Source organism: Branchiostoma belcheri, unplaced genomic scaffold, assembly GCF_001625305.1.
Source record: "Branchiostoma belcheri isolate BF01 breed outbred unplaced genomic scaffold, Haploidv18h27 scaffold7, whole genome shotgun sequence".
Lineage (NCBI taxonomy): Eukaryota > Metazoa > Chordata > Leptocardii > Amphioxiformes > Branchiostomatidae > Branchiostoma > Branchiostoma belcheri.
Genome location: NW_017804353.1, coordinates 3,500,575 through 3,528,559, shown reverse-complemented (window position 1 = coordinate 3,528,559; position 27,985 = coordinate 3,500,575). Strand labels below are relative to the sequence as shown.

At 39.6% G+C, this 27,985-nt stretch overlaps 1 protein-coding gene across 1 annotated transcript in view; it reads right to left on the bottom strand.

Annotated features, from left to right (window-relative positions):
- Nucleotides 1-27,985, bottom strand: part of LOC109484366 — a 58,546-nt gene that overhangs the window by 9,552 nt on the left and 21,009 nt on the right. The window contains exons 31-65 of the mRNA XM_019787618.1: nucleotides 27,633-27,767; nucleotides 26,889-27,093; nucleotides 26,252-26,397; nucleotides 25,838-25,960; nucleotides 25,308-25,442; nucleotides 24,727-24,931; nucleotides 24,038-24,183; nucleotides 23,407-23,532; nucleotides 22,436-22,567; nucleotides 22,101-22,302; nucleotides 21,568-21,716; nucleotides 21,092-21,208; nucleotides 20,699-20,833; nucleotides 20,064-20,268; nucleotides 19,421-19,569; nucleotides 18,925-19,044; nucleotides 18,251-18,385; nucleotides 17,572-17,779; nucleotides 16,912-17,057; nucleotides 16,162-16,260; nucleotides 15,605-15,739; nucleotides 14,957-15,161; nucleotides 14,390-14,535; nucleotides 13,826-13,951; nucleotides 13,450-13,584; nucleotides 12,738-12,942; nucleotides 12,271-12,416; nucleotides 11,801-11,923; nucleotides 11,295-11,429; nucleotides 10,720-10,924; nucleotides 10,169-10,305; nucleotides 9,728-9,841; nucleotides 9,274-9,408; nucleotides 8,802-8,885; nucleotides 717-721 (exon numbers count right to left, since the gene is read on the bottom strand). Of these exons, the coding sequence (XP_019643177.1) occupies nucleotides 717-721; nucleotides 8,802-8,885; nucleotides 9,274-9,408; nucleotides 9,728-9,841; nucleotides 10,169-10,305; nucleotides 10,720-10,924; nucleotides 11,295-11,429; nucleotides 11,801-11,923; nucleotides 12,271-12,416; nucleotides 12,738-12,942; nucleotides 13,450-13,584; nucleotides 13,826-13,951; nucleotides 14,390-14,535; nucleotides 14,957-15,161; nucleotides 15,605-15,739; nucleotides 16,162-16,260; nucleotides 16,912-17,057; nucleotides 17,572-17,779; nucleotides 18,251-18,385; nucleotides 18,925-19,044; nucleotides 19,421-19,569; nucleotides 20,064-20,268; nucleotides 20,699-20,833; nucleotides 21,092-21,208; nucleotides 21,568-21,716; nucleotides 22,101-22,302; nucleotides 22,436-22,567; nucleotides 23,407-23,532; nucleotides 24,038-24,183; nucleotides 24,727-24,931; nucleotides 25,308-25,442; nucleotides 25,838-25,960; nucleotides 26,252-26,397; nucleotides 26,889-27,093; nucleotides 27,633-27,767 (5,054 nt within the window). The remainder of the gene's footprint in view (nucleotides 1-716; nucleotides 722-8,801; nucleotides 8,886-9,273; nucleotides 9,409-9,727; nucleotides 9,842-10,168; nucleotides 10,306-10,719; nucleotides 10,925-11,294; nucleotides 11,430-11,800; nucleotides 11,924-12,270; nucleotides 12,417-12,737; nucleotides 12,943-13,449; nucleotides 13,585-13,825; nucleotides 13,952-14,389; nucleotides 14,536-14,956; nucleotides 15,162-15,604; nucleotides 15,740-16,161; nucleotides 16,261-16,911; nucleotides 17,058-17,571; nucleotides 17,780-18,250; nucleotides 18,386-18,924; nucleotides 19,045-19,420; nucleotides 19,570-20,063; nucleotides 20,269-20,698; nucleotides 20,834-21,091; nucleotides 21,209-21,567; nucleotides 21,717-22,100; nucleotides 22,303-22,435; nucleotides 22,568-23,406; nucleotides 23,533-24,037; nucleotides 24,184-24,726; nucleotides 24,932-25,307; nucleotides 25,443-25,837; nucleotides 25,961-26,251; nucleotides 26,398-26,888; nucleotides 27,094-27,632; nucleotides 27,768-27,985) is intronic.

The window sequence follows — 27,985 nt, the reverse complement described above, 5'->3', positions numbered from 1 at the left end:
GTTTATATCATACCCGGGCCGCGATAACGTTCGATAACGGGTTCCAGACCGGGCCGTACTTTACGGTACGGCCCGGTCCGGAACCCGTTATCGAACGCTTCCATGGCTTCCATAAAACGATTCGAACGCGTTTCGTCCTAACCGCTTGTGCCCCTTTCGAAAATTCGAATACAGAATCCGGACGTTGGAATTGATGTTGTTGCATTTTAGGGTTCAGTGGCACCAACTTTTGGCTCATCTTGCATTGAAAGGCGTGTTTTCTTGGGTGGGTATGACATAAATAAAATACAACACGGTGTATTCCGCATCGCCCTCGGTCTCGGCCCTCCCGCGAGTCGGATCGCCCTCCGGCCTGCGGCCGTCGGGCGATCCGACGCGCGGTCGGGCCGATACCTCGGGCGATACGGAATACCCCGTGTTGTATTCTATATATACAGGACAGTGGTAGGTGTACGTGGGTACCTAGATTGGACGTGTATCTACAAGTTGACTTCGCAAACAGACACGGTCACTTAAGCCGGGCGTCTTCACACTAGACTGTTGGTACAACCGGCAGCGTTATTAGCACTTTACCGCTGACCTGAACTGTACGGATGGCCCCTAGACAAGCCGACCATGTCTGGGTGGGACGGTTGTTTGAAGTAAGCTTCTGTAGTAAACATTTTTGAGGGATCTGGTAATCCGGTGTTTAGGGTAGTACAGGCCATTGGCCCAATCCCCCCTAACGACATTACTTCTATATGAATCCCAATCGCAACGACTACGAATCAAAATCATGATCCACTTCCTGAAATCAGTGTTACATCTTCAGACCTAAGCTCAAAACGTTTATATTAAGCCTTTTTGTTAGCCGAGGATGATCTAGGATTAAAGGCCTTAAGCCTACAAAACCATACACTCATTGTGTATTGTTCAAGCTCATTCACTGTCCAAATGTCTATTTTGTTTGCATGAATGAGAATCGTGTAGAGTGATGACAATGGTTTCGTTCACCTTAACCAGTTGATCACCGATGCTATGCGAGGAGCGCCATGGTTTGGCATACATGACATCCACTGAAAGCCTACAATAACAACAGCATCTCTAGGCTCGAAATCGTTGTTGACTCAAGTCAAAAGGACCCAGTATGTTCAGTTATGACAATGTGATGTGTGTTTTTATAACCGCCCAGCGGCAAGGAAGCGCATTTCCTGACTACTGAATATTGTTGAACTAAGACTCTAGAACATTTCTGTCTATACGCCAAAACAGTTACTCATTGACAAGCATTTTGGAAACGGTCCGACGTAGCATCCACTACCTTTCTTCAGTGACACTGAAGAGTTGTCAGAAAAGTAGGCTTATAAGTACGAACCATTGATTAATACATAATTAAAGACAAATCTATTGCAAGTCCAAAAGGAAACAAAAGTTAGATACTACACGTGTGGATATATTTCCTGGATGCCTAACCTTCACCTACATGTACGTTTCTGTCTATGACTTGTGAGTTTCTTTTAAATGAATACGTTTAAAGCGAGCCTGTTATAGTTATAATAAAGTCTAGATGATTATCACAATGGCAGTGCATAACAACTGTACATGATACAGGCCATACATGTATGTATAGGATATATGGTCTACAACTACAACATACTACAAATGAAAATATAACTCAGTTCTTTTTGTGTCTGTGTAACTACACGTATGCATATAGCAAAACGGTATGTGCGCAACGTTGAAAAAAGGCCTATTACGTAGATTGCATACCTTTCGCAAAAATGGTCATTAATTTTTGTATGCATGTACATAACTGACGGAGCTTTGAATAAAGGGCCGTTCAGTGTCGGTGTATGAATAGCTCGTGCTTGTTGTACTAAGGTAACGGTGCTCGCGGCAGAAGAACAGAGGAGCGCTCCTCCGTTGCCGGTTGAGGTGCAGTGAATGACTGTTTGCGTCAGGTAGAGTACACAGGGAGAGCGGGCCTGGCTGTTTGTCGTCACGGCCCAGAGACGGTCTGCACGCGAGTTGTTCCCAGAAGCCCTGTGTGCCCAGCCCATACCTTCACCTTCAACTGAATAGGCTGTTTTTTCTTCCCCATCGTCTCTGGTGTGCCGAGCAAAAAACAACAAAAATATACCTACTGCTGTACATCTGAAAATCCCTTGCAATATGCACAAAAGAAGTGCTGATTGTGGCTCTTGGTTGTCGATATGAACAATATCCTTTGTCAATATGAACAATTTCCTTTGTCCTTCACGTAACATTTCCAAGACCCCACTACATGCTTGCTCGACTTGGTAGTGAAGACATATTATGTCGGATACAGTACCTTTTCCTTAATTTATAGTGCATAAGGTTAAGCTAGAATTTGAAGATGAAGTCTATGATCTATTCCTGTACTTAGATGGTGCAATGAGGAGGACTTTCACAGTGACAATGTCATAAAAACTTGTTTCAAGGTTTTGAAATACAACCTACGCTCGTCTTGCAAAATCATCGTGTCTAAAACATCCTCCAGTTACAATGGCTTCACATGTCTTGTTCGGTTCGGAAGACAAATACTGGGCGCTTAAAACGGACCATCGTTGCCACAGCGGAACTTGCACAACACAGTCAAGACCGTGGTGTCGGCCGCAATGTTTGTTAACTACCGCACAGTCAATATGATGATAACAGCAACAACTTCAACGCGACGTGAACATTTTCCACAAAGAAGCGTCCGGGAACAGCAAGACAAAGCAGCAGTTATACAACCACAGGTTGCTGAGAACTCCACAAATCACTTCACTCCACAAATAAACGCTTGTTTAGGTATAGAGTGTTAGATATCAGCTAGGTTGAAATGTAGAAAGAGTGTATGATGCGGTAGTTTAGTAGCTATCAAACCTGTCAATAGAGGGAATGTCCATTTTACAGCCTGGCTAACTTTACTTACTTGATCGTTGCCACTATTCTGAATGTGAATATTGAAAATATCGTCTGTATGCCTCCATGGTTCTGTTCCAGCTGCAGTGTCATATTTTATTAGTTACATGTATCAGTAGTAAACGAAGTTCTTTTTCCTTGCATCTGCCTTTAGATGTATATGTATGCATCATTTTGTTGCTGAGAAAATATTTACAGGAGAATGCATGGAATCCAAGGAAGTAGTGTATAATTTACTCCAGGAAAAGATTCGCCTGGATGGCAAAATGTTTTCTGGTCAAAGTCTTTCGATGCCGCGGAATGTGTCCTTAGTTTTAGCTAGTCATGCTGTTCCGTCCTCGCAAAGATAAAAGCGCCCCTGCGGTGTTAGGTGTCCCCTATCTTGTACGGTTTATCTCACGCCACTCTGTCACCTGACACACCTGCGTGAGGTGAATAGATGGTATTTACCTGATCTCACCTGGATACCTGTCCGGATTACGGCGATAATGTCCGGCAGGGTGAATTACTGGTTGAGATTACGGCTAAAAGCCAAGTATACATTACAGTGATCGGTTTATACTTATTATCTCTTTAAGTGCTGGACATGGGAAACTCTGAGGTTGTTAAAGGTTATTTCCTGACTGAGCATAATGTTTCAAAAAGACATGTATTGTCACTATATTTACGCGAATTTCACACCCTTGTCGTGCTTCACAGATAATGTTGTTTGAATGGAGGCGTTTGTATATTTGCGATCACCGTGTTCCTGTCAGTCAGAACTGACAGACGACACTTACGAGATTAGTTGTTGTCCATGGGTGTTTAACCCGCAAAGACTGGTGCCTTCACACGGGATTTATGTGTTATTGGAGTTACAGGTGGCTGCAAAGGTTTCGCACAAAGCATTGTTTTGGCTTCTAAGGACAACTGGATCCATTATTATAGGCCGAAGGCGAGAGGCGAGAACCCAAAACACTGCCTAACTCCAAGGGAGCAAGTCTTAGTACTTCGTCTCGGTATACTTATGGTGGATCGAGGTGTAACAGCGATTTCGTCCCCCCTAGCGATGTCGCCCCCCCCCGAGACCAAATCAAGCGACATCGTCCCCAAAATCGGCTGCCAGACGTACAATACAACTCATGCTAACCAACAAGCATAGGGTTGTTGTATTAACCTAATTAATGTGCCATAGAAAAGTTTGTCCCTATTATCCTTTTTAGATACCTGCAATCTGCTGTGTGTTTGCTTGCCAATTTGTATTTCCTGTCTAATTCATTGCGCGGATCATAGCGCGCACTGCAAGACTGTAAATGTTTTTAACGAGAAATAAACCAATCGCTACCACTAGGATTCCAGCATCCGTGACGCCCCACAATCAGTATGTAAACCCTCTTTCATACTATTGCCAAGCGCCATCGAGTTTTGATAAAACATGAAATATATTACTTCCGTAGCTATTGAGAGCTACTGTATTCTACTGGCAGATACAAGACAGGTTCTTACGTAACACCAGTTCTAATGAGCATCGCCCCAGATAAAGGCACCGACAGGAAGAGTAAACAACCTTTTGTGGACGGAACCTTAATTGGTCTAGAATGTGAGCATCGGGTGTTGCACATGACGTCAGCATTGCAAGATTTATGATATAGTGTCAAAGCCATGCAGTTCCATTTAACTGGTTTACTATACTTAACTTGCGTGTAGTTTTGTTTAACACTGGGTAGCTTCATGTAAGCGTATACTACTAGTAAACCGAACTAGTTAGAAAGTTAAGATTTTAGAATAACAGAATTGCAGTCTTTGCAGACGTGCATCACCTTACCATAAAGAAAGCTATTAGTTCTAAAATTACCTAAATCTAAACCAGAGGAGGCGGGGTGTCACTGTACAACAAAGAAAATTTGTACACAAAGCAACACGGACATTTGAGATTCTTTCACACAGTGAAAACAACGTCAGAGACATCAATCAATGACGGCCATGTGATGAATGTATCAGAGGTGAGAAGGTCCGTGTACTACCCGCTACCCGTATGTCAAAAGCGTGTCTTAAGAGCACCTACAACACATTATACTCTTCTGGTAAACATTCTCTCTACTAGATGGGCACCAAGAATGAACGAACTGTTCTTTGGTAGGGACATATATATTGTCTACCGGTGTTTTGCTTTGTTTTCTTTGCAATTAGCCTTCGGGCATGGTCTTGCAAGAAAGTTAACTTTTATATTGCATAAGAGTATTGGGAGATCTCGCCATTCGTCGCATGTTTGGCTGGCTTTATCTGGCTGGTCCTTAGATTATTTTTTCATTGGGCCAAGCATTAAAGAATCCTGTCAATAGTCGACACATGTATGCTGTGATCATTTTCTTCACGTTCATAGCTTGAGTGGTCGCTATATACAAGTTTGACAGTATGTCCATTCACAATATGGATAGAGAGACGGTTCTAACACGGAGAGAAGAATGGAGTGTCCATTTCCAGCCAATTAGACTTGTAACAGGGTAAGTCGTTTGTTAAGGGTGGTCCATCAAGGAGAAAACATGCTTTTCAACCATTCGCCGGCCATTCAGGAGGAATGCAAATTTGCACATGTCATTTTGTGAATAGCTTAAGGCCAAAGACGTTTGCTACTATTGAGAAAAAGTGCTGTTCTCGCCGTAACCAGAAAGTATTTGGTGCCAAGTGTAGCTGAAAGAGCGTGGATATTTAGACTATGGCCAATCTGCATACCTTACACATGACGGTAGTGGCCTTAAAGAATTAATTGCTCTTAAACACGTCGATGTACTCTTTGAATGGCTAAAGAATAAGTTCAGGTCCGCTCTTCTATTGGTCTGACAAGTACGTGCTTTTTGGGGCTAGCTTTTAATGCTAAGCCTTGTTCTCTATATTTGCTTGCAATGTCGTGGCAGGGCGGTACTATACGATATATTATAGTGGAGTGAACTAATGTTCTGATAGATATAGTCTATAGTATATAATCACCACCTACCTCTGTTGTCGGATGGGAACGGATATTCAACAGACAACGCCTGTCAAAACAAACATAAACAGTTAGAGCTTACAAAATTGGGATGGAACAATCTTTTCTTGTCATGAATTCCTTCATAAATGCAATGATGGGAATCTATTGGTACTGTTGTAAAAAGGGCAGAATTACGATGAAATAATTCTATGAACAAGTCAGCAATCTTACCTTGTGCGATACAAAAATGAGCGTCAGAAACTGTAATGTTACAGCCATGATGTGAAGACACAGTACTGAGGATAGGAATCTCATTTTAAGTTCCTGCAGAAAAGAAAACAAACAGAGCTACTTAGCCATCTGATACAAACTACCGATACTTCGGACGTATGATTACTGACTCGCTATGCCTTTCCGTTCACCTTCATTACTGTTTTAAAGAAGCCAACGCAGTTGACATATCTTTTTGATATGGACGTTGAAAATATCTTAAAGAATCCTGGAAAAGTGGATCACGCGCGACACTGGCCCATAAACTGGTTCTATCCTTGCAACACAAAGAATCTACTGTTAGTCCGTCCATTTCTCTGACAAGCTGAGGACAATTGTTTCCCATTGACGACTAAAACACATTCTACTATTGTCAAATCAAACGGTAAAACTGTCGACATCAAAATTAAGCTCAACATACCGCCTCACTTTGCAAACTATAGGAGAAGTTTTACATAAACCGACTATGAATGTTCAACAAAACATTTCAACAGCGTTCGACACTTCTGATGGCATACATTGTACCGTGAAAGGAATGTTTTTACACTGGAGCCAGTGATTCCCTTGCGGTGATTCACAAATCGAACAGTGCCGCTTATCAAAAAGTTTGAAACTGTAGAAAATACACTTGTGTTGAAAAGCCCGAGATTACGCATTTGTACTCCTCTTCAATATACTGAATCGTCACTTACCAGCAAAGAAGGCGAAGCGTGTGCTTGTCTGAATGACGACAGAGACTCGTGTGTGTCTCCCCTACATTACCTCACTCATGTATGTCTCGTCTGTCAATGACCAGAGTAACCCAACCCACCCTTTCACCACTCTCTAACGTTTACATAGCGGTATCACGCACCGGTAGCGATGAAAGATACCCCAGCTTCACTATTGGTCGGGATACAGAACTGGAAACCTATAGCAGGGTGGGCCATTATGTTTTCCTACCTAGCGGGACAATGACAGGACTTCGTGTGAAGAGAAAGGGGCCCTTCCCGGTTCCAGCGTTTCCTCATGATTGAAAGTTAACAATTAAAACTGTTTTGACGCAGTACAGTTGGGCAACGAAATGTCGAAAAGGCCAGTACATACTGTCAGCAAAGTTTTCTTTCTGTTGTACAGACTGAAAAAGAGCCTACTGCTGGGGTTGCCACTACTGGCGCGCTTTGCGAAGAGAGGAGTCTTGAATTCTACGATCTTTATTGGATATCCACGTATAGACACTATCAGTAACTCGTCAAACACTGTACATTATTGTATCATGTATAATGTGGACAGAAGTCACATCTTTCTTTACCGAATGACGTTGATGTCTACGCAGGTGACAGAATACGTTTTTACAGGTAAAAAATGTAACGGCGCCGCTATGTATCTGGGAGGAAAACTGAGAACAGAAAAGTTCAATGAATATTCATTCTGAGACTAGCATTTGGTCGAGAAAGTTTCTAGGGCTATATTTGCAGTTGACGCTTTTGATTGATTGTACAAGACTGAATCACAGACCACATTTGGCAGGCAAACATGACGATGATAGCTGTGGCAAACCACAATATTAGTCCACCTCACGTCCGGTCATTTTGGCACACCGCAGTACTGTTTAACCTGACTTCCGCTCACAGGAAGTGTCGTTCAGTGTCTGTTTGTAGTTTTTAAAATAACCACACCCGTGTGTATACACGTTTCCATGGATGGATGACATGTTTTGCTGTAATGATACTTGCTATTTTGTTTGTTAGCCTTACACGTAGGTCGTGTTGTCTCCTACGGTCTGACCTTCGGAGGTCACCCGTATCCTGTAGTCTTCTGGGTAGTTTCTGGTGGTTATTTTCATTATTCACCATCCTTTGTTTTCTAAAAGAAGACGAAGGTCATGTTTGGAAATGAGAGATATGTGGCGTTCCTAGATTACTGGAGCGGAAATTCTGAGTGCAACTCGAGCTACTGTGGATGGATATTAATGATTTTGGGACAACATCCTGAAGTTGAATTTAAGTAAAAACCAATGAATGAAAATTGAAAAGACAGGCTATTCATTAACTATCAACATGATAGAAGAATGAACATATCAAACATTTTGTTTGATTCTACTTTATTCAAGCTTTCAGAATTACAATCTTTTGATAACACAAAAACAGACATAGCCTAACAATACATGTATGGCATACAAACAAACTGTTTTAAAAACCTAAATGTAGCATTTTTTACTATCATTGCCTTGTACTGATTTTCATTTATTACGAAAAATAAATCTGTATGATTAATTCATCAATTTGTAAATTTGAATTGTACATTTTACCAATCTATGGTCTAATACTACTAATGTTACATAACTGAATTCAACACTATTTTATCACAATGACAATGTAGACTAAAATGTTTGAGTACTCAAAAAATTCAATAACAACATTGCTTCTGTGTCCATAATTGATTATAATCATGACGAAAATGTTATAATAATCAAATTGCACATTTCTACCAAGGTCTCATTTGGAGCAGTTCATCTAACTACCTTCAACATTGACTTTAAAATCATTCAGTATAGTAGTCACTGCTTTTGGCAACTAATTGTACAACAAAACTTACTACTACTACTCATAACACACCAGTTGGCAACTATTACTATGTAATCAAGAGCCATTTTGCTAAAAGTAACATTTTATGTCTTCTACTACTCTTCATTTGCCCATCCCTTGGCATAGCCAGCGTAGAACACTTGGTAGTCTGTGTTTTCAATCGGCCCAGCGAAAGAGTAGACCACGTCAACAGTCTGTGGGTCGAGGAGAAACATGATTTAGGTTAAGAAACTTTACAGGTCTCTGATAATATTGTCATTAAAAGCAGCTACAACATGCTAGTTTACATAGTGTATTACTTATTCTACATATAATTTAAATGGAGATGTGCAAAAATTATAAGTAGGGCTCGAAATACTGGGTGCATGTGCACCTTATTGCACCCAAACTTGGCACTGTGCACCACTTTTTTCTATGGGTGCAATATTTTTTTAGGCTTACGTATGTAAAGATGGTAAATGCATAATAGTATGAGGTACAGTGTAGCCTTTTATAGTACTAAACATAGTTTATGCAACAGGTTCAAGGTAATTCATGCATTTCATATGGACTACAAAAAGCTTGAATACTGCATCATCCTACCTGATCATACTCTGACTCCGATCCCTCCAGACTCTCGTGCACAATGTGGAGTGCTCCATCGATGGCCTTCTGGGTCCTGTAACCAGTCCTCTTCACCACGTATGTCTGCAGGTTCACACCCTTCCTCAGGATAACCTGAGCACAGGTACAAGGACAAAGACAGCTTGGGTCTTTTGTTCATATACTATTAGACACTGGCAATGTTACTGTCAAAATCAGGAGGTCCATAAACTTTATGCACAGTATGAATTGCTCACTCACTCACTCTCACTCTCACTCACTCACTCACTCACTCACTCACTCTCACACACATTCACTCACTCACACTCACTCACTCACTCACTCACTTAAACTTACACCTCAGATGCAATGCAAGGGAAATAAAAACATCTTATAACACCACCAATTGACTGAATGCTAAAACAGAAATTGGAGAGTAAAAATCCAGACCCACCCCCTTCTCTGTGGGTGCAGGTGGGTCTGCCTCCTGGAACTTCTTTGGCAGAGGCACACAGAACTCAAACACGTCCTTGCAGGAACCATGAGTCTTGTCAGATTTCGACATCACCTGTGACAGGAAAATTAAGACGTCATTCAAGACAAATAATGTCATGTATACATTATGCTAGGCTAAGTTCAGTTCCAGCTCTAATTCACATACACCATCATTTCTCATTACGTATTATAGTACAAATAACAATTTGTACTTAGATTATGAAGCAGACATTTTACAATAAATCCATTGTTAAAGTTTATTGAAGATGTGTTCCTATTGGCCAGGGAGATAAAATACAGCACAATAAATTTATCACTCTCTTTTAAAAATAAAGTTTAGCATGGAAAAGTATTGTGCCCCCAGAAAACAGGTTTAAACTGTGTGATTGATGATACTAACAGCAGTGAGAGCAGGTTCAAGTGTGACGTCCATAATCCCTGCCTCCATCTTGTAGCGCATGATGCTGTGAATCATGGAGGCGGAAAGTTCCGGGTGGCCACAGTCAATCACATTCCTCTCCACACACACCCAGTTTTCTGATAAGAAAAAGACATTAAAAAAGCAGAAGTCAGGAGACTCTTGGATTGCACTTCTATCAACAGTTAATCTGCACCATTGACTAGTGAGTGACATAAAATAAGTTATAGCATTACCTTGAAATTACAAGCAATATTTTGAGTTAGATGCATGGCCGTTTACAGTATTTAGATTTATTGGACTTCCAGTAAGGTGGTAACTCACATACACAGTAATGTCAAAATTATCACTTTATTTATCTTGTTTATTCATTAAGACCTACCACATTAATGGAAGGATTAGCATTATAGCTGATTGGTAACTTTTCAACCCACAGACCAGACTAAGGTTTGAGCCACTCACAGTAACAGCCTAATTAATTCTAATCTAAATTCAATAATTGAAGAGAGCAAAGACACAGAGTAGAATACAACCTGCGGTGAACTTGTGCTCGATGAAGCCGTCCTTTTCTGACACAGTTTCAGGCAGGAAGCAGGTGTCACTGGGACAGTCCTCAGGGTGGTCTTTCACCTCCGTCCTGAGCCCGTTTCCCCAGGGAGCCTTGGCAAAGCCGATGAAGTTGACTTGGTAGGCGTTAATCTCAGTTGCACCGTGGAAGTTGTATAGTACGTCAACAGTCTACAGGGCATGAAGAGCGAAAAGTGAACTCTTAATTCTCCTTTCAATACATTCTGCAGTTACATTCTAAAGCTCTACTGTGTATTGTTGTTGCAGCTTGAATAAAGAGACAATATAAATCTACGTCATACATTTTGTATATACTTAAAATATGTGTAAAACAGGCCTACTCTTGTGTGCTTAAACCTTTTAGCATGCTAAGGTAGCCATTTGGCTCCAAATGTGTTTTGGGTATGGGGTTAGGCAGCTGGGGGAAGTGCTTCATTTTTTTCAAAAAAAATCTTTGAATGTCTATTCTTGGGAAGAGCTTTGAATGAACATATTCTAATTGAGTACGATAAAAACACTTAACATTCCTGAGCTTCCTTACCTGATCAAAGTCAAGTCCACGCGCGTTCAAGCTGTTCCTCACACTAGTCTGTGCTTCATCGATCATTTTCCGGCTCCAGTACCCAGTCCTCCTGGTTACATAGGTGTGCAGGGTAGATCCCTTCTTCAACACAACCTGGCAGGGTGACAACGGAAGTAACATGATGGTAAGATAGGCATTAGGTAAATTAGGCAATTAATTCAGAATTTATCATCTTAAACTCAAGAAACTACATTTCTATGTTTTATCAAGAGGTAGTTATTGTAAACCTAAAATGTTTGCTGTGGTTTTGTTTCCTGCAGTGTTTGCAGTTATTGTAACCTCTCCACCGTGAATTCATGATACAGCAATTTTGTATACACTACATGTAGTACTGTTACACTACTATAATAGCATTTTGTTTCAACTATGAAACACCACAAAAAACCTTCTGCATTGAAACAGTATTTCACTGGGTTATCTGTAGAAATCGTTAATTACAAAGTGTTAAAAAAACTCAGACTTACTCCATCTTCAGTGGGTGCAGGTGGTTCTCCATCGTTCAAACTGGGAGGAACTGGTACACAGAACTCAAACACATCATTGCAGATACCAATGTCTGCTTCATAAGTGCTGGTCTTTGCTATGTACTGAAATAAAGTGAGCAAACCTTAGCTAGTTAATGATTCACAGAGTAAATGATTTCAAACCTTGCATTACAGTTTGAGTTCTAACCATTTTAGAGACTCTTGAGTCTGAGCCATATCTAGATTGAGTAACTGTACTGAAGATCAACTTGTAAGTATCTGATGGCTTTGCACTTTTGGTTGGTATTAAATGTTTGAAGGCAAACAATTTTCTCAGAGTATACGCAAGCATATTAAGAATATTCTACAAAATACATGACATTGTAAGAGCAAAAAAAATGTTAAGATAATCGATCCTGCACTGTCCAAAGTCAGTAAATCTATCATGCAAATGTAACAGTAATGCTTACACTGGTGGGACCTGGTACTATGGTCTCTGCTGTTGCTTTAGCCTCATTGTTGCCACTGAAGTATCTCCTGATACCCCTGTGCATGGATGGCATGAGCAGTGGGTGACCACACTCTATGACATGCCTCTGCTCACAAACCCAGTTTTCTGGAAAAACAGTTACGATTTCACAAAAGGGTCCAGGAATTTCAACATATATTGAATCTTAACAAAACTGTATTTTCTTATAGGGAGGAATGTACAAGTCATGAAATTATCGATGTACATGATAGGTTCAAAGAACACTGCAAAAGAAAGAACACACCTCTTCTTTTAGTTGCTTTAAAGATGCAGTCTTTTATGTTTGAAAAATCTTACAGTGTGATATGACCAGCACATACCAGCCACTGATACATGAAGGTGTGTGTTGTGTTGGTTGACCTTTGCTCAATACACAGCAACACAATAAAGAATTACACATTCACCTACCGATGGCAAACTTGTGCTCAATGAATCCTTCATTTTCGCTGACTACCTCCGGCAGGAAGCATGTGTCACTGGGACAGGTAGACGGCCAGTCAACCACCCCCTCCCCAAAGCCGTTGCCCCATGGTGCCTTGGCATATCCTACAAAGAAGACTCCATAGCCCTGGTTTTCAGTTGGCCCGTTGTAATCGTAGACCACATCAACACTCTGAAAAAGCAAGCATTCTGAAATGACTCAAACAGGATTAAAGAAGAGTTGACAGACCTGTCCATGGTGCTGAATGTATCACCATATAAATATATATGACATAATGTGCAGTTAAAAGATCTTGTTTTGTTAATCTAACCATTATTAAAGATTGTTCTCAAACAATTTAAGATGACAGGGCTGTCCTTGGTGCTGAACTTGTTATCTCCTTTTAATCGTGATGACATTGTGCTCAAATCAAATCTGCATTCATTTGAGATGCTGGTTCTACTTGGGCAAAGATGAATACAAGCTTGCAAGAATAAACATGTAGTAACCCTGTAGGTCTTTCTATCATTGTGTTTTGCATTCAAATATTCATCGAAAATTTTGTTAAATTACCACTTTGGAATGCAACCAAAATGTGTGTTGAGACTACCTAAATATGGTAGGCTTCAGACAACATACATGCATTAATTATAAAATCAGTTGAAAAACTTAAGGAAGTACAGATATAAGTAATGTTACCTGGTCATACTGTAGCCCATGCCTTTCCAAGCTGTGCCGGACACTCTCCAGAGCTTCATTGATGGCAGTCTGTGTCTTGAAGCCAACCCTCCTGGTCACATACGCCTGCATGGACGCTCCCTTCTTAACGTGCACCTGCTTACAAAAAGAAAAAAAAATGATGTATCACTAAACACAGATTTTAATTGCCAATCACTTTCTTTTAAACCAAAACTTTCTTAGCTGTAATATAAAGCAATGTGGCATTGCTTGGAATATCATTTATGTGTGAATAATACAAGAAAGAAAGACATTAAATGCACAGCATAACAACTTTTCTCAAATACAATCTGTTAAGAAGGACAATATGCTAAAACTTGACAGAAGCAATATTGACCTTGTCATCAGTAGGAGTAGGTGGCTCGTCCTGGGGCCAGTCCTTGGGAAGAGGGACGCAGAACTCGAACACATCGTTGCAGATTCCAATGGCTCGGTCACGCAACACGGTCGGTGACAATGTGACCTGCAGATATGATGAAGTGAAGTAAATAACATCTTAGATTACACACATTATAGAGTAAAATATACAATGTCATGAAGAGTTCAAAACTGCTGTCTTAAGATTAAACCTTCTTCCTGCTGCCTTATCCATTACCATTGTGTGCTAATGGTCAAAAACTAACAATTCATTAGTAGTTTTGACTGAGCATTGGTTTTTACATTTTACTGAATGTTTGCAAAGTATGTTCTGTTTTCCTTTGTGTTACACTACTGTCACAGACACAGCGAAATTTCACTGTACCACGAAATGTAAGTTACAACATGGCTGTCCTTGGTGCTGAACTAGCCATCATGTAAATACTATTGGTGATGATGTTTTACTCCTATTTAATCTGCATCTAATGGAGATGCTAATTCTGTAAGTCATTACTTGGGAAAAGGTGAATATAGCAGAACTTACTGAAGTCATTCCAGGGAAGACAATGGTAGCCGTCATTTTTGCACTGTTGTTGCCGCTGAAGTATCCCCTGACAGCTCTGAAGGTAGCCATGGATGGCTGAGGATGTCCACACATCCTCACATCCTCCTGAACACAGACCCAGTTTTCTGAAACACAAATCACATCCACTTACTAATAGCCTATTTGATACAAAGAAATGTAAGGACAGTAGCAAATATTCCAGGACAGATTACAATCATGTAAAATAAGGAAAAAAAATCCTAACTTTCTCAAATTTTCATGGAAGTTCATCTGTGTTGGTAGTAATCATAGTACGATGCCGAACTTTATTTCAACACAAATCAAATTTCTTGTGGATTACATTCAGAAGTGATTGGTCTTTACTTATCCTGATGAAGGCAATGATGGTCGTTGAAAATTTGATGCTTGTGTACCGTTTGTGTTGGAATAAAGTTCAGCATCATACTAATATGATAATATAACGTTAGAGCACCCCTGACTACTATGACATACATGTAACAGTCAAATCTGTAGTACTGAGCAAATGACAAATAATTCAGCACTAACCAGCTTCAAACTTGTGCTCCACAAAGCCTTCCTTCTCCCCAACAGTTTCAGGCAGGTAGCAGGTGTCACTAGGACAGTCGGACGGGTAGTCGACCACCCCCTTGCCCAGACCATCTCCCCAGGGAGCCTTGGCATACCCAGCAAAGAACACCTGGTGCTCCTGGTACTCAGTAGGCCCAGCGTAGGTGTACACCACATCAACGGTCTGTAAGGTCAGTGAGGGTTAGACATCAGATAATCAGTAATAAGATAGTTACCCCCCAAAACAGTAATTCAAGCAACTGGATATGATTTTGGAAACTGTCAGAAAGTTTGTACTTGTAAAACCTGCTTTTCGGACAGCTCTCCAGTGTCACTGACGAAAGGTAGTGGATGCTACTTGAAATTTCTGACTGTTTCCAAAATTAATTCCAATTGCTTGAGGAAGGAACCCTTAATTGGTTTAACATCCCGTACAAAGGGCTGTAAAGAGTTACTCTTACCAGTAACATGCAAGTTGAGTATGCAACAAAAGCCAGGATTTGAACTCTTGACCCCTGGTCAACCTGAAGACCAAGCAATCTATCTTGGCCATTGCAAATCTTCATTGGTGAAGATCACATTTGTTGAAAATTTAACATCATCACATTACACATATACCTTTCCTACCTGATCATACTCAAGCCCATTTCTGTCCAGCCTGGTCCTGACAGAGTGCAGTGCTTCACTGATGGCATCCTGGTCCCTGAATCCTGTCCTCCTGGTCACATATGCCTGGAGACTGGCTCCCTTCTTGATAATGACCTGAACGGAACAGTACAAGGACGCAGCCATTTTCAGTCATCATTGTGAAACTATGTTGTGAGCCACCCCCACCCCCAAACATGTATAATGTATATAATTACTCTCTAGTATAATGCAATGGGATCATTTTTACCATCTAAGAAGTTAAAATAATCTTTAGAGAATAGAAAAAGTTATTACATTGTACTGGAATAAGCTACATTTAGAAAAGACATGTTATTGTACAATGCGTCGATGAAGGTTAGACATCCAGGTAATACGATATGCCAAAAAGCAGTTACTCAAGCAACTGGATATTATTTTGAAAACGTCAAAACGTTTCCAAAATTATATCCAGTTGCTTGAGTAACTGCTTTTTGGTATATTGTATGTACAATGTATTAGAATATATAGGTGTCAACTGTGAGTATTCAAAAACTTACCCCCTCTTCCTTTGGTGCAGGAGGTTCTCCTTCCTGCTTGTCCTTCGGCAGTGGAACACAGAACTCAAAGCGGACAGGGCAGCTGCCATTGTATGTCAACTGAAATCCAGTAAACATAAGAAAAGACAGTAAAAATTATGGATTTCAATCATTGTTTTTACATCTATGTTTACTTAGTAGCACTTCATTGTAGAACCCATGATCCAAGCATATCTAAATGTGCTAGTTTTTGTGGTAACAGGCCTTTTCTCACTGCTGATACTTATTGTCCAAACAGTACCCATGCAGTCGCAGCCTTACGGCTGAATGATGCAGGGTATCACATAATAATCAATACAAATCACAACAATTACAACATTCAAATAATACAAAGGATAGACACAGTCGCAAGGGTCTGTGCGGCTGCCATTCGGCGCCACAAGGTGACCTCAATACGACTTTCCCCAACCAAAGTTAGGTACCCATTCACACCTGGGTGGAGTGAGGAAATTCGTGTAAAGTGCCTTTCCCAAGGGCACAACGTCGGGGCGCATGTTCAGACATGTACCGGGTACGACTCGGAATCGAACCCGGGTCTCCCGGTTCACAGTCGATTGTTCTAACCACTACACCACCCGACGCCACACTTACCATTGTTCAAAATTGTAAAAAATTGTACTGGCAATTCTTGCAAAATCCTAACACATCAGATTCTGTAAAATACTTGATCAACAATAATCATCATGGCTAATAATTACGCCCAATACTTACGCTGGTGATTCCAGGGAGAATGATTTCTGCCTTAAGTCCTGCTTCATTTTCACCCTTGAAGTAGTTTCTGATGGGGGAGAAGAAGGAGGGGTCGAGGTCGGGGAATCTACAGTCAGTTATATCCTTCTGCTCACAAACCCAGTTTTCTGGAATGTAAAAACAGGCACATGAAGAGAAACAACTTGTGAAACATGTGAATTGTTTCGAAAACATCATGAATCAATTTGTAATACTGCAAGGATCAACAAAGTACTGAGTACCATCCTCTGTGTTTGTTGTCGGCCCTGACCTTTTGGTTCGCAAACCATTGTAAATGAAAAAGGACATTTAGCGGTAACTACAGAGGATGGTACCCAGGTACCTATGTCAACTTTCTCATTCAGCATAATAAGAATGGTTTATTTGAAGTTCCACTCATAGATGTCACACTTGCAGTCCTAAGACTGAATTATGGTAACAGTACATACATACATTATCATGGACTTATAACAATTATTACTGAAGGTTAAAAATTATGAATTACAACTACAATTTATGTAAGTGTACAATGTATAATAAAACTAGTAAAATGCGTTGGTTATGGCATCACTTTAATAAAACAACTATACCTAGGAACAATATTTGGGATACAGAGCAAGAAAGACATTCAACTTGACTGACCAGCATCAAACTTGTGCTCGATGAAGCCATCCTCTTCACTGAGAGTTTCTGGCAGGAAGCAGTTGTTGTTTGTTGCACAGTCATCAGGGAAGGTCACAATGTCCTTCCCCAGTCCGTTACCCCAAGGTGCCTTGGCATAGCCCGCAAAGAACACCTGATAGTCGTGGTCCTCACTGGGTCCATGGTAGGAGTACACCACATCTACAGTCTGAAATGGTTTGGGAGAAAGGAGGTTGCAAGGATAAAAACTTACGATTATTTGTCCAGGATAACTTTCCAACTAACAGTAAAACAGATTGTTTAACTGATCAATTCATATTCACACAACAACCAGACACAAAGAATAATCTATATGTGTATCACCCTACAGAAATGGACTGCAATGATGAATACAATGTCCTCTCTAATATGTGATAATCGTCTCTGACTCTGAGATACATGTATTTTTTTAAGTTGACAAACTACTAAAAAATACATGGTATTAGTACATCGACAACTTTTACAACGTTGTTACCAGTTTTTAGTGATCACACACTGTTTACATACACTATACTGTTCTGAATCTTAAAAGTATAAAACTTCACGGAGAATTGTCGCCTATGGACACTTGTTTTAGTTGACAAAGTACTAAAAAATACATGATAACTGCACATGGTAAGTCTTATTGCAAGTTTCCCACCTGATCATAGTGCAGGTCATGTGTGTTCAGATCCTCCCGTACTTTGCTAAGAGCACTGTTGATAGCAGTCTGGGTTCTCCTGTCCTGTGTCCTTGTGACATATGTCTGCAGAGTGGCTCCCTTCTTTATGTAAACCTGAACATAAAGTTGCAAATTTGATAATGGTTAAACCTGGTAGACTAGCAGAAGAAAAAAAAAACAACCTTGCATTTGTTTCAGATGCGACTGTCTTTCTATATGGCAAAAAATGTAGATTTCAGAGAAATGACAAGCACAGAATTTAACATGGATCCAATAAAAATATCTTAGCTTGTCTCAAAGTACAATATTAATAAAAACTGTCTAATAATAGTATCTGCTACTTTAAAAGGCAAAAGTCAAGGTAGCGTCAGTGGTGCAATGGTTACAGTGTTGGACTCGGAACCAATAGGTTCTGGGTTTGACACTATGCCCCGATGTAGTGCTCTTTTGAAAGGCACTTTACACAACTTCCCTGATTGTGGAGTGACGGCCACCAAGCCTTAGTCTAATCTGTCTATTTAAGTAAATGTGTGCCAAAAACACACTACGGTTTGGTGTGAATTTTCCAACATCTACACATTTGCCACCAAGAGCTGTAAATTAAAAATTTTTACAGAGGCAACAACACTGGGGAGAAAAGATTACTAACTTACCTCATCATCTGTAGGAGCTGGAGGTTCTCCCTTCAAGTCTCTGGGTACAGGCACACAGAACTCATACACATCCTTACAGATACCAGCAGCAATGTCAGCCTGTGATGTCTTCCTGATGTACTGTGAAATGCACACAAGGAACAAAAAATATCACAATCTAATATCACTATCTAATATCAAAATACAGAATTAAAATAGAACTGTATAACCTACAAGCTCTCCATATAAAGTCTAGTGTGAATAAGGTCACGTATCTGTAACTGTAATTCTCTCAAGATTTTATAAGTGATTGGTCATCAATTATCCTGATAAAGTAATGTAATGCATGTGTTGTAAAAAAGTTCAACATTTTACTATGAAACCTACAAAATGCCTTTTACTTATTGGTACTACTTGTATTTGTCACTGTATATTCTACAAAATTATGATAATTTGGGACTTGGATGCACAATGTAATGTGACCACAGACAAAAATTGATTGTTTTTTGCAACTTACAGTAGTGACTCCAGGAAGTATAATCAGTTCAATGACCAGTCTTGCTGCATTGTTGCCACTGAAGTATTTTCTGATGTACTTGAAGTTTGAGGTTGAGAAGTCAGGCTTGCTGCAGTCTTCAATGACTCTCTTCACACAAACCCAGTTTTCTGAAAAACAAAATGCAAGTCATGTACTGTGTAATATATATCATTATCTCAGTAATTTTTTTATCTATTCTAGCACTGATATCATTTAGTACAGTGACATGCAATATCAATCCCTGACCACATCATTGACCAAGTATTTGTGGGAAAGATATGGTAAAGTCAATGCTGTTACACAAAGTCAAGCAGTTGAATGTTAACATCAAGAATTAACAAATGAGTATAATTATCATCATTTTAATCTAGCCTGTAATGCACCCAGTTTACAAGGAACAAATTATGATATAGTGCTTTTTTATTTGCACAATCATATATACAACAAAAATATTATTAAAAAATGGACAAATATGCTGGGGAGGCCTGAAACCTTAGTAGTTTTTCCCGGGCCTTCCCCAAAAGAAATACTAAACATTGTAATAATATACAAACGCATGATTTAGATTTTGTTTATTTTCAAATTAAACTAGACATTAATAACCAAAACAACAAATACTAACCACTGCCAAACTTGTGCTCAAACATGTTGTTGTGTTCTGCCATGATTTCGGGTAGGAAGCAGGTATCACTCGGGCAGTCAGTCGGTGTGGCCATGACTCCGTTTCCCAGTCCATCGCCCCACGGTGCCTTGGCGTACCCGACATAGAACGTCTTGTAGTCGTGGGCTTCAGCAGGGCCAGCAAACGAGTAGACAACATCAACAGTCTGCACAAAAGAAGGGAAAAGACAGTATTTATAGCATATTAGTCAACCATATGCCATTGATACATGCATACAAGCCATGAGATTGCTGCTTTATCAGTTCTTAAAAAGCTTATTTTCTTTTGATGTTGTACTGTTTGTTTAACCTATTGAAGGTGCAGAATAATACTCATGGAAAATATACTTTTTAGCCAGACTTTATAAAAGTTATTGGTACAGTGAGGTAATGGCAGAGCATTTGACTCAGAACCAAGAGGTCCCAGGTTTGAACCCTGCCATGTCACCGATCTAGGTATGCCGTTCGGAAAGGCACTTTACACGAAGAAAGAAAGACTAGTACAGTAGTTCCTGACAGTCTTCTGTAACAGGGACTTCAACACCATCAGAAAGCATCTGATTTAAATTATGTAAAATAGATGGAAGTCTAGACTACCTCATCAAATTCGCCAGCATGTCTGTGGAGACAGTCCTTAACATGGTGCAGAGCTGAGTCAATCGCTGTCTGGGATTCGTAACCAATCCTCTTTGTCACGTAGGTATGCAGCTTGGCTCCTGTCTTCAGATAAACCTGCTCACAAGACAAAGAAAGGAAGCAAGTTGTAAGTCAAACATTGAATTTCAAAAACTTTGAATTCTTTAAAAAATGGCAATAAAATGATTATCAAGATACAATGAAGAGTACAAGTGTGTGCTACTTCATATTACTGAATTGTAAAAAAATGTTGGCAACAGTACAATTATTCTCTGGTATCATACTTTTTCTTCTTTAGACTCTTAAAAATCTGGACAGTTTGTATTAGTAAGAGAAGATAACAAAGTGTCTTACCCCTCCTACAGTGGGAGCAGGCAGGTCGTTGAACTCTTCAGGCAGAGGTACACAGAACTCAAACGTATCGTGGCACTCGAAACCAGCGGCTGCTTTACTCCCTGTCTTTGCTGTTTTCTGGAAAATGATTGTCAGAATGAATAAAAGTCACATAAGCTTAGCTCTGGACAAGTCATTCATGTCAAACATTCTGTTGATAATTTTGTTCCTTTTTGTATATTATTCTTATTATTCTTAGCTAGGAAAACATAAGGAACAATGACTTCATTACCATTATAATCTGTGACGAGCATACAGAATGATTGACTCCAAAAACACAGACACACTGAAAACAAAACCTCCATTTATAATTTATAGAGGTGACTAAGACTGCGTAATTAAATGGGAACTTAACTAGTTTGGCACAATCAAATGATTGTGACATTCAACATAATGCTAATTTACTGTAATCATATCTCAGTTGTGATAAGTCTTACAGTTTTGACACCAGGGTGCATGAATGCATCTGTTTTCTTCCCTGCCTCGTTGCCACCACTGAGGTACTCTCTGATACCCTCAAAGATAGACGGGGAAAGTTCTGGAGGACCACAGTGGATTACATTCCTCTTCACACACACCCAGTTTTCTGAAACATAAAAAAAATTGCAATTATCTACAACCCGTCTTCCCCTTGAAACATGTTTTTTCAATGGTCGTACCTGATCTGATGGTTAAAAATTTGATTTGCAAATAGACTACCATCTCATTGAGCTGTTCTTCTTGGTTTAAACTTTATTGAAAAACAAAAGTACAGCAACTTTTGTAATGTCTATAACTAGACATACAGACAAACACATGGGTACAAAAGAATTGACCTGCGTACAAGACTATTATTAGATGAATCAACTTAATATACTACTTGTTCTATGGTCTAAACATTCTTTGATATATTTACCTATTTGTACATAGTAAGTGCTATTACCTTCTAGAATGAAATTGAATTTTGTAGTTTTTGTGAAAAGTGACTAACCAACATCAAATGTGTGTTCTATCATGTTGTGAGCTTCCTTGGTTTCTGGGACAAAGCAGGAGTCGCTTGGGCATGTAGAGGGCATGTCCACAACTGTCTGTCTCCGGCCATTTCCCCAAGGCGCCTTGGCATACCCAGCGTAGAACACTTCATATCTCTTATTCTCATTTGGTCCGCCATAAGTGTACACCACATCAACAGTCTGTAATATAATGCAATTATTATTGCAAACATTATTGTGAGTATTTGCAATATTAATGTAAAATGTGATGCAACAAAGCCATGCAAAATGACTATCATAATATGTTTTTACATGTTCATAAAGTCTCCCATACCTGATCATAGTCCATGTTGTATTTGTCCAGGCTCTTGCGTACTTTCTTCAGAGCTTTTCCGATGGCCTTCTGGGTCCTGTACCCTGTGATTCTCTTGGTGTAAGCCTCCAGATGACCCTTCTTGATGTAAACCTGGCCACAATAAAGCAGAATTAGCATGGTCAGTTTGTGTGCTTTACTGTTACATTGTCAGTAAATATATCGCATGAACATATTTATTCAGTACCAAGAACAGGATGGCAGTGTTAGTATGAATGTCATTCAGCACCAGGGATAGGGATGGTGTAGTAGTGTCAGTGTGAATGTCATTTAGCACCAGGGACAGGGATGGCAGTGTTAGTGTGAATGTCATTCAGTACCAGGGACAGGGATGGCAGTGTTAGTGTGAATGTCATTCAGTACCAGGGACAGGGATGGTAGTGTCAGTGTGAATGTCATTCAGCACCAGGGACAGGGATGGTAGTGTTAGTGTGAATGTCATTCAGTACCAGGGACAGGGATGGCAGTGTTAGTGTGAATATCATTCAGTACCAGGGACAGGGATGGTAGTGTCCGTGTGAATGTCATTCAGCACCAGGGACAGGGATGGTAGTGTTAGTGTGAATGTCATTCAGTACCAGGGACAGGGATGGCAGTGTTAGTGTGAATGTCATTCAGCACCAAGGGACAGGGATGGCAGTGTTAGTGTGAATGTCATTCAGCACCAGGGACAGGGATGGTAGTGTTAGCATGGTGTTTACACAATGTACCTTGGCATAGTTTTAATCAAGACAAAGCACCAACCTGGCCTTTAGAATTGTACTGATGGTGATTGTTTGATGGTGTGAAACAGTGGTAATGGTATTGGGATATTCTTACATTTTCAAACAGCCTTTGACTAATTTCTACACCACAGCTACATTCTGGCGAAACTTTGAAGAGAAATTTTGTTCTACGGGTGTCATCAAAAAGAAAACACAGCTGGTACCCACCCTTTCTCCAGTTGGAGCTGGTGGAGCATCTCCTTCCAAGAATGACTTCGGCAGAGGCACACAGAACTCAAACACATCTTTGCAGATACCAGCAGCTTTCTCAGCCTTCGTTGTCAGACATATGAGCTGCGGGAATAGGCAGAAAAGAAATTAAGTCGTCTGATGGTATTTTGGGCCAAAAAATATATCCAAAATATCACAATATCTAACATCTGTGTCAATAATATCACCAAGGTCCATAATATCGCCACCTTGAGAAATAGTGTGCTTAAAGATATTTTTACTGCAACATACCCTAGGTATGTACATTTGATGTGTGAAGGAGTGCATACCAAAAGTATGTTGCAGTAAAAATATCTTTAAGCACACTGTTTTTCAAGGTGGCGATATTATGGACCCTGGTGATATTATGGACACAGATGTTACATGTATGATCATCCGTCATAATCATTTGACATTGTGTAGATGTTAAGATGTTATACTAGTAGATCATGACCTGTATAGCTTTAGGCCAAGGATATAATTATCATGCACGAATTTATGACAAATATAACAATATAACTAACAATAGCATTAAATTTCCGCATTAAAGTTTTTTTGCTTCCAACTGTTTTGTCCTTCCTGTACTCACCGAACTGACACCAGGGAAAATTACATCTGCTGTCAGCTCAGCATCGTTCTCGCCACTGAAGTACCCCCTGATGGGTACGGCCATATCTGGAGTGAACTGAGGGTTCCCACAGTCTGTCACATTCCTCTGCACGCAAGCCCATTGTTCTGAAATAATTTCAGGAAACAATTGGTCACAACATTAACTGAAATTGTCTTCACCTATTTGCATATCAAGCTTATAATTCTTGCTTATAAACCTGCATTTCTGCACAAGTTCTATACTGTCACTGACAAAAGCAGCCCGAAAAAAGGTAGTGGATGCTACCCAAAACGTCTAACCATTTCCAAAATCATTCCAGTTGCTTGAGTAGCTGTTTTTTTGGCATATCTTATTACCTGGATGGCTTACCTTCACAGTCGTAACATTAACTGAATCTTGACAAATTGACAAAATAAGTCCATCAACCCAGAAGTCCACTAGACAACATTTTCCAAAAGCTGCAGTCAAAGCCCATATCCAAATGACACTGGAAAGCTAGAAACAGATATCAGTAACAAGTACTAGTATCCTTCTTCACACTGAAACAGAGTAACTAACCAGCGTTAAACTTGTGTTCAGCAAACATATTACTGCAGTCAAACTCCAGATCCAAATGACATAGGAAAGCTACAACTATCCCTCTTCACACTGAAATAGATCTGACTAACCAGCGTTAAACTTGTGTTCAGCAAACCCGTTTTCCTCTGCAAGTATCTCTGGGAGATAACAGGTGTCGCTGGGACAGGTGTCTGGGAAGGTCGTTGGTGTATCTCCGTGTCCGTTTCCCCAAGGAGCCTTGGCATACCCAACGAAGAAGATCTGGTAGTCGTGGGATTCAGATGGTCCAGCGTAGGTGTAAACTACATCAACAGTCTGGATGGTATCATAAAGAGGTGTTATATTGTAGCTGTAACAGTTCAGTAAAGACATTTTTACATATATACGTACCGAAAGTCTTTTGGTGTACATAGATTGCAACTTTGTTAAGATGTAAATTTATATGATTACATCATCACACAATTGTTGAGATTACACAATAAGTGAATGCAGTGAGTGGATTCAAATATATAATACATGAAAGAAGACAAGTAGCATTAAACGGTATCATTTTTTTGCAACAGGAATCAATGCATGAATGGTGATGCATCTATAGTGATTTAAGTTGACATTTTGTCTTACAGATACTCAAAACAATGGAAAACAATAACACAAGATGCAAGTACTCTTAGTCTTAACTGATTTCCCTTACCTGATCATAGCCAAGCTGTTCCCTATCCAGCCTTTTGCGTACATCCTTCAGACCTTCTTTGATTGCTTCCTGGGTTCTGTATCCTATCCGAGATGTCACAAACGTCTGTAGGCTTCCTCCCTTCTTTATATAAACCTGGTGATAACAAGATTAGGAATGGCTATCATGTGCTGAATTAATCTTTAAGTACAAGATTTCATAAACTATGCTGGTAAACTACACAATACTAAGTACAGTATTATCATAATGTAGCTCCTTGACTTATGCTAGCCAAAATACAAAATGTATTAAAAAAACAAAGACAAAGGTACAAGAAAAATACCTCAACTCACAAACTTTAAAAAAATATTTACAATAGTAATAATCAACATTAAAATAAATCAGAGCATAAAGTTATGACAGAAATGTGAAAAATTTACTGGTTATACAACAAGACTGACTTCAAAGGGAATTACATTCCTAGTGCCTTCCAAATTCACAGTTTTCGGTAAAGTTAGAATTCTTGTGGAATGAAAAAGTTCAATAGGTACCCCTTGCTCAGTTGGAGAAGGAATTGTCTCTTTTGTGAAGTCTTCTGGCAGAGGCACACAGAACTCGTACATATCTCTGCAGAGTTGTCCAGCTTTCTCCATCTCAGTAGTGTTGGCAATGTACTAATTGGTACAATGTAACAGGCAAAAAGAATTATTTAGTGACAATTATCAATTTGAAAGCACCATTTAGAAAAAAAGTGTCATAAGATGTGCAATATACGATAAGAAATTAGTATAATACTGTCTTCATAAGATCGTTTCCTCATTTAAAACCAATTTGCATTCTGGTGCCATTTACACAACTACAACAACAACATCATAGCACACATGTCTAAAAAAGTGCCATAACTGCAATGAAGTGAGCAGTACAAGATAAATATACTGTCTTGAGACATTTATAGGCCCACTCACAGTAGTGATCCCAGGAACGATGACATCTGCCTTCTTGCCTGCATCGTTGCTACCTTGGAAGTACCTCCTGATGGACTTGTACATGGATGGAGAGAGCTCAGGCTCACCACAGTGGATCACATGCCTCTTTACACAAACCCAGTTCTCTACAATAACAAATTAGTCCAGGTACATGTAGAACATAAATCAAAATCATTTCAATAGGTCCATATGGTTGCTTAAGAAGACTAAGCCAAGAAAATTGTGAAATATAGAAAATAGCAATTGACGTTAGCTAGCTGTTTTGATTTGAGTGAGAAAATAAGACATTTACTGTGCCCAAGAACCACAGGCCTAGGACAGAGACAAATTGCGAGCTACCATCAAGCCCCAGCATCAGTGTGCAAGCATGTCTATCCCTCGGAACACGGGGAACAACAGATGTTAGAGAGAAAGAGAGAGATGTATTTTCTGACAGGAGTACCAATATTATAGGTTGTAATTTCTTGATTGAAAAAAAAGTTGAAAGTTATAGAAACTGTAAGTTGTAAGAAAAAATAAAATCGATTATCTTTGAGATTCTTTGATGCTTAAGTCTGAAATATATATATATTAATGTTCCACTGATCATTGCACACAAATCTGAACATGGACTGACCAGCTTCAAACTTGTGCTCCAAGAAGGGTCCATAAGTGCCGACTATTTCTGGGAGGAAGCAGTTCTTGTTGGGGCAGTTGGGGGGGAACTCCTCCACTACAGTTGCCAGTCCATCTCCCCACGGAGCCTTGGGGTAGCCGGTGAAGAAGACCTGGTTATCTCTGTCTTCCACTGGCCCAGCAAAGTTGTAGAACACGTTGGCTGTCTGCATTGTGTGGGGAGGGTGGGGGTAGTAAAGAAAAAAAAATCACAGAATTATTCCATCTTAAGCTAAGTATATAGTATACAGTGAGGTGTCCTAAAGAACAATGTTAAGCTTCAGGTGATGTTTGAATTGAGTAAAATCAATTATGGGCCTTCTTCATGTTTCGACATGTACAGTCTAATTTTTGGCAGTTGCAAATCAAATTGTTTGCATTCATATCTGTACAAAATTATTTAACAATCTACTTATCTTAAAGTTTGTAATGGTAACAAAAAGCATAATACAGTCCAGCTACATTCAGTACAAAATTTTGCTCATTGCGACTATGCCATTATAACATTTGTAAGTTAAACCTTCCTGTATCCTGTGTCAGCTTTCCAACTTAAGTCTCCTTTGACTACTGAATTTATAGACAATCATCTTATTTGATGATCACAAGACAAAGGTTGGCTGTCCAATTTGGCCAGTTGCTAATATGCCTTGCAAAGAGTGCTGAATTAATTATAAGTTGTGACTGTACAAAATAATTTTCATCCTACCTGATCATGTGGAAGACTAGTTTTGTCCAGGCTCTTACGAACTGCTGCTAGATTCTTATTGATTCTTTCTTGGGTCGGGAAGGCTGACACTCTCCTGACATAGGCTTGCAGGCTTTCATCACTCTTTATGTAAACCTACAAAGAAAACAATAATATTTTTTGTCATATCTTTTACCAAGAACATTACACACATTTGCATTCATGATCTGACTTATCTATACTTAGTTATATCTGTATCAACACTTCTACTATCTAATTACTTATTGTCTTAAATTTAACCATGGAGCAAGACAAACGATATATAAATTGGTCAGAAGATGTCTTTTAACAAACTCTAAATATCTAAGACTTAG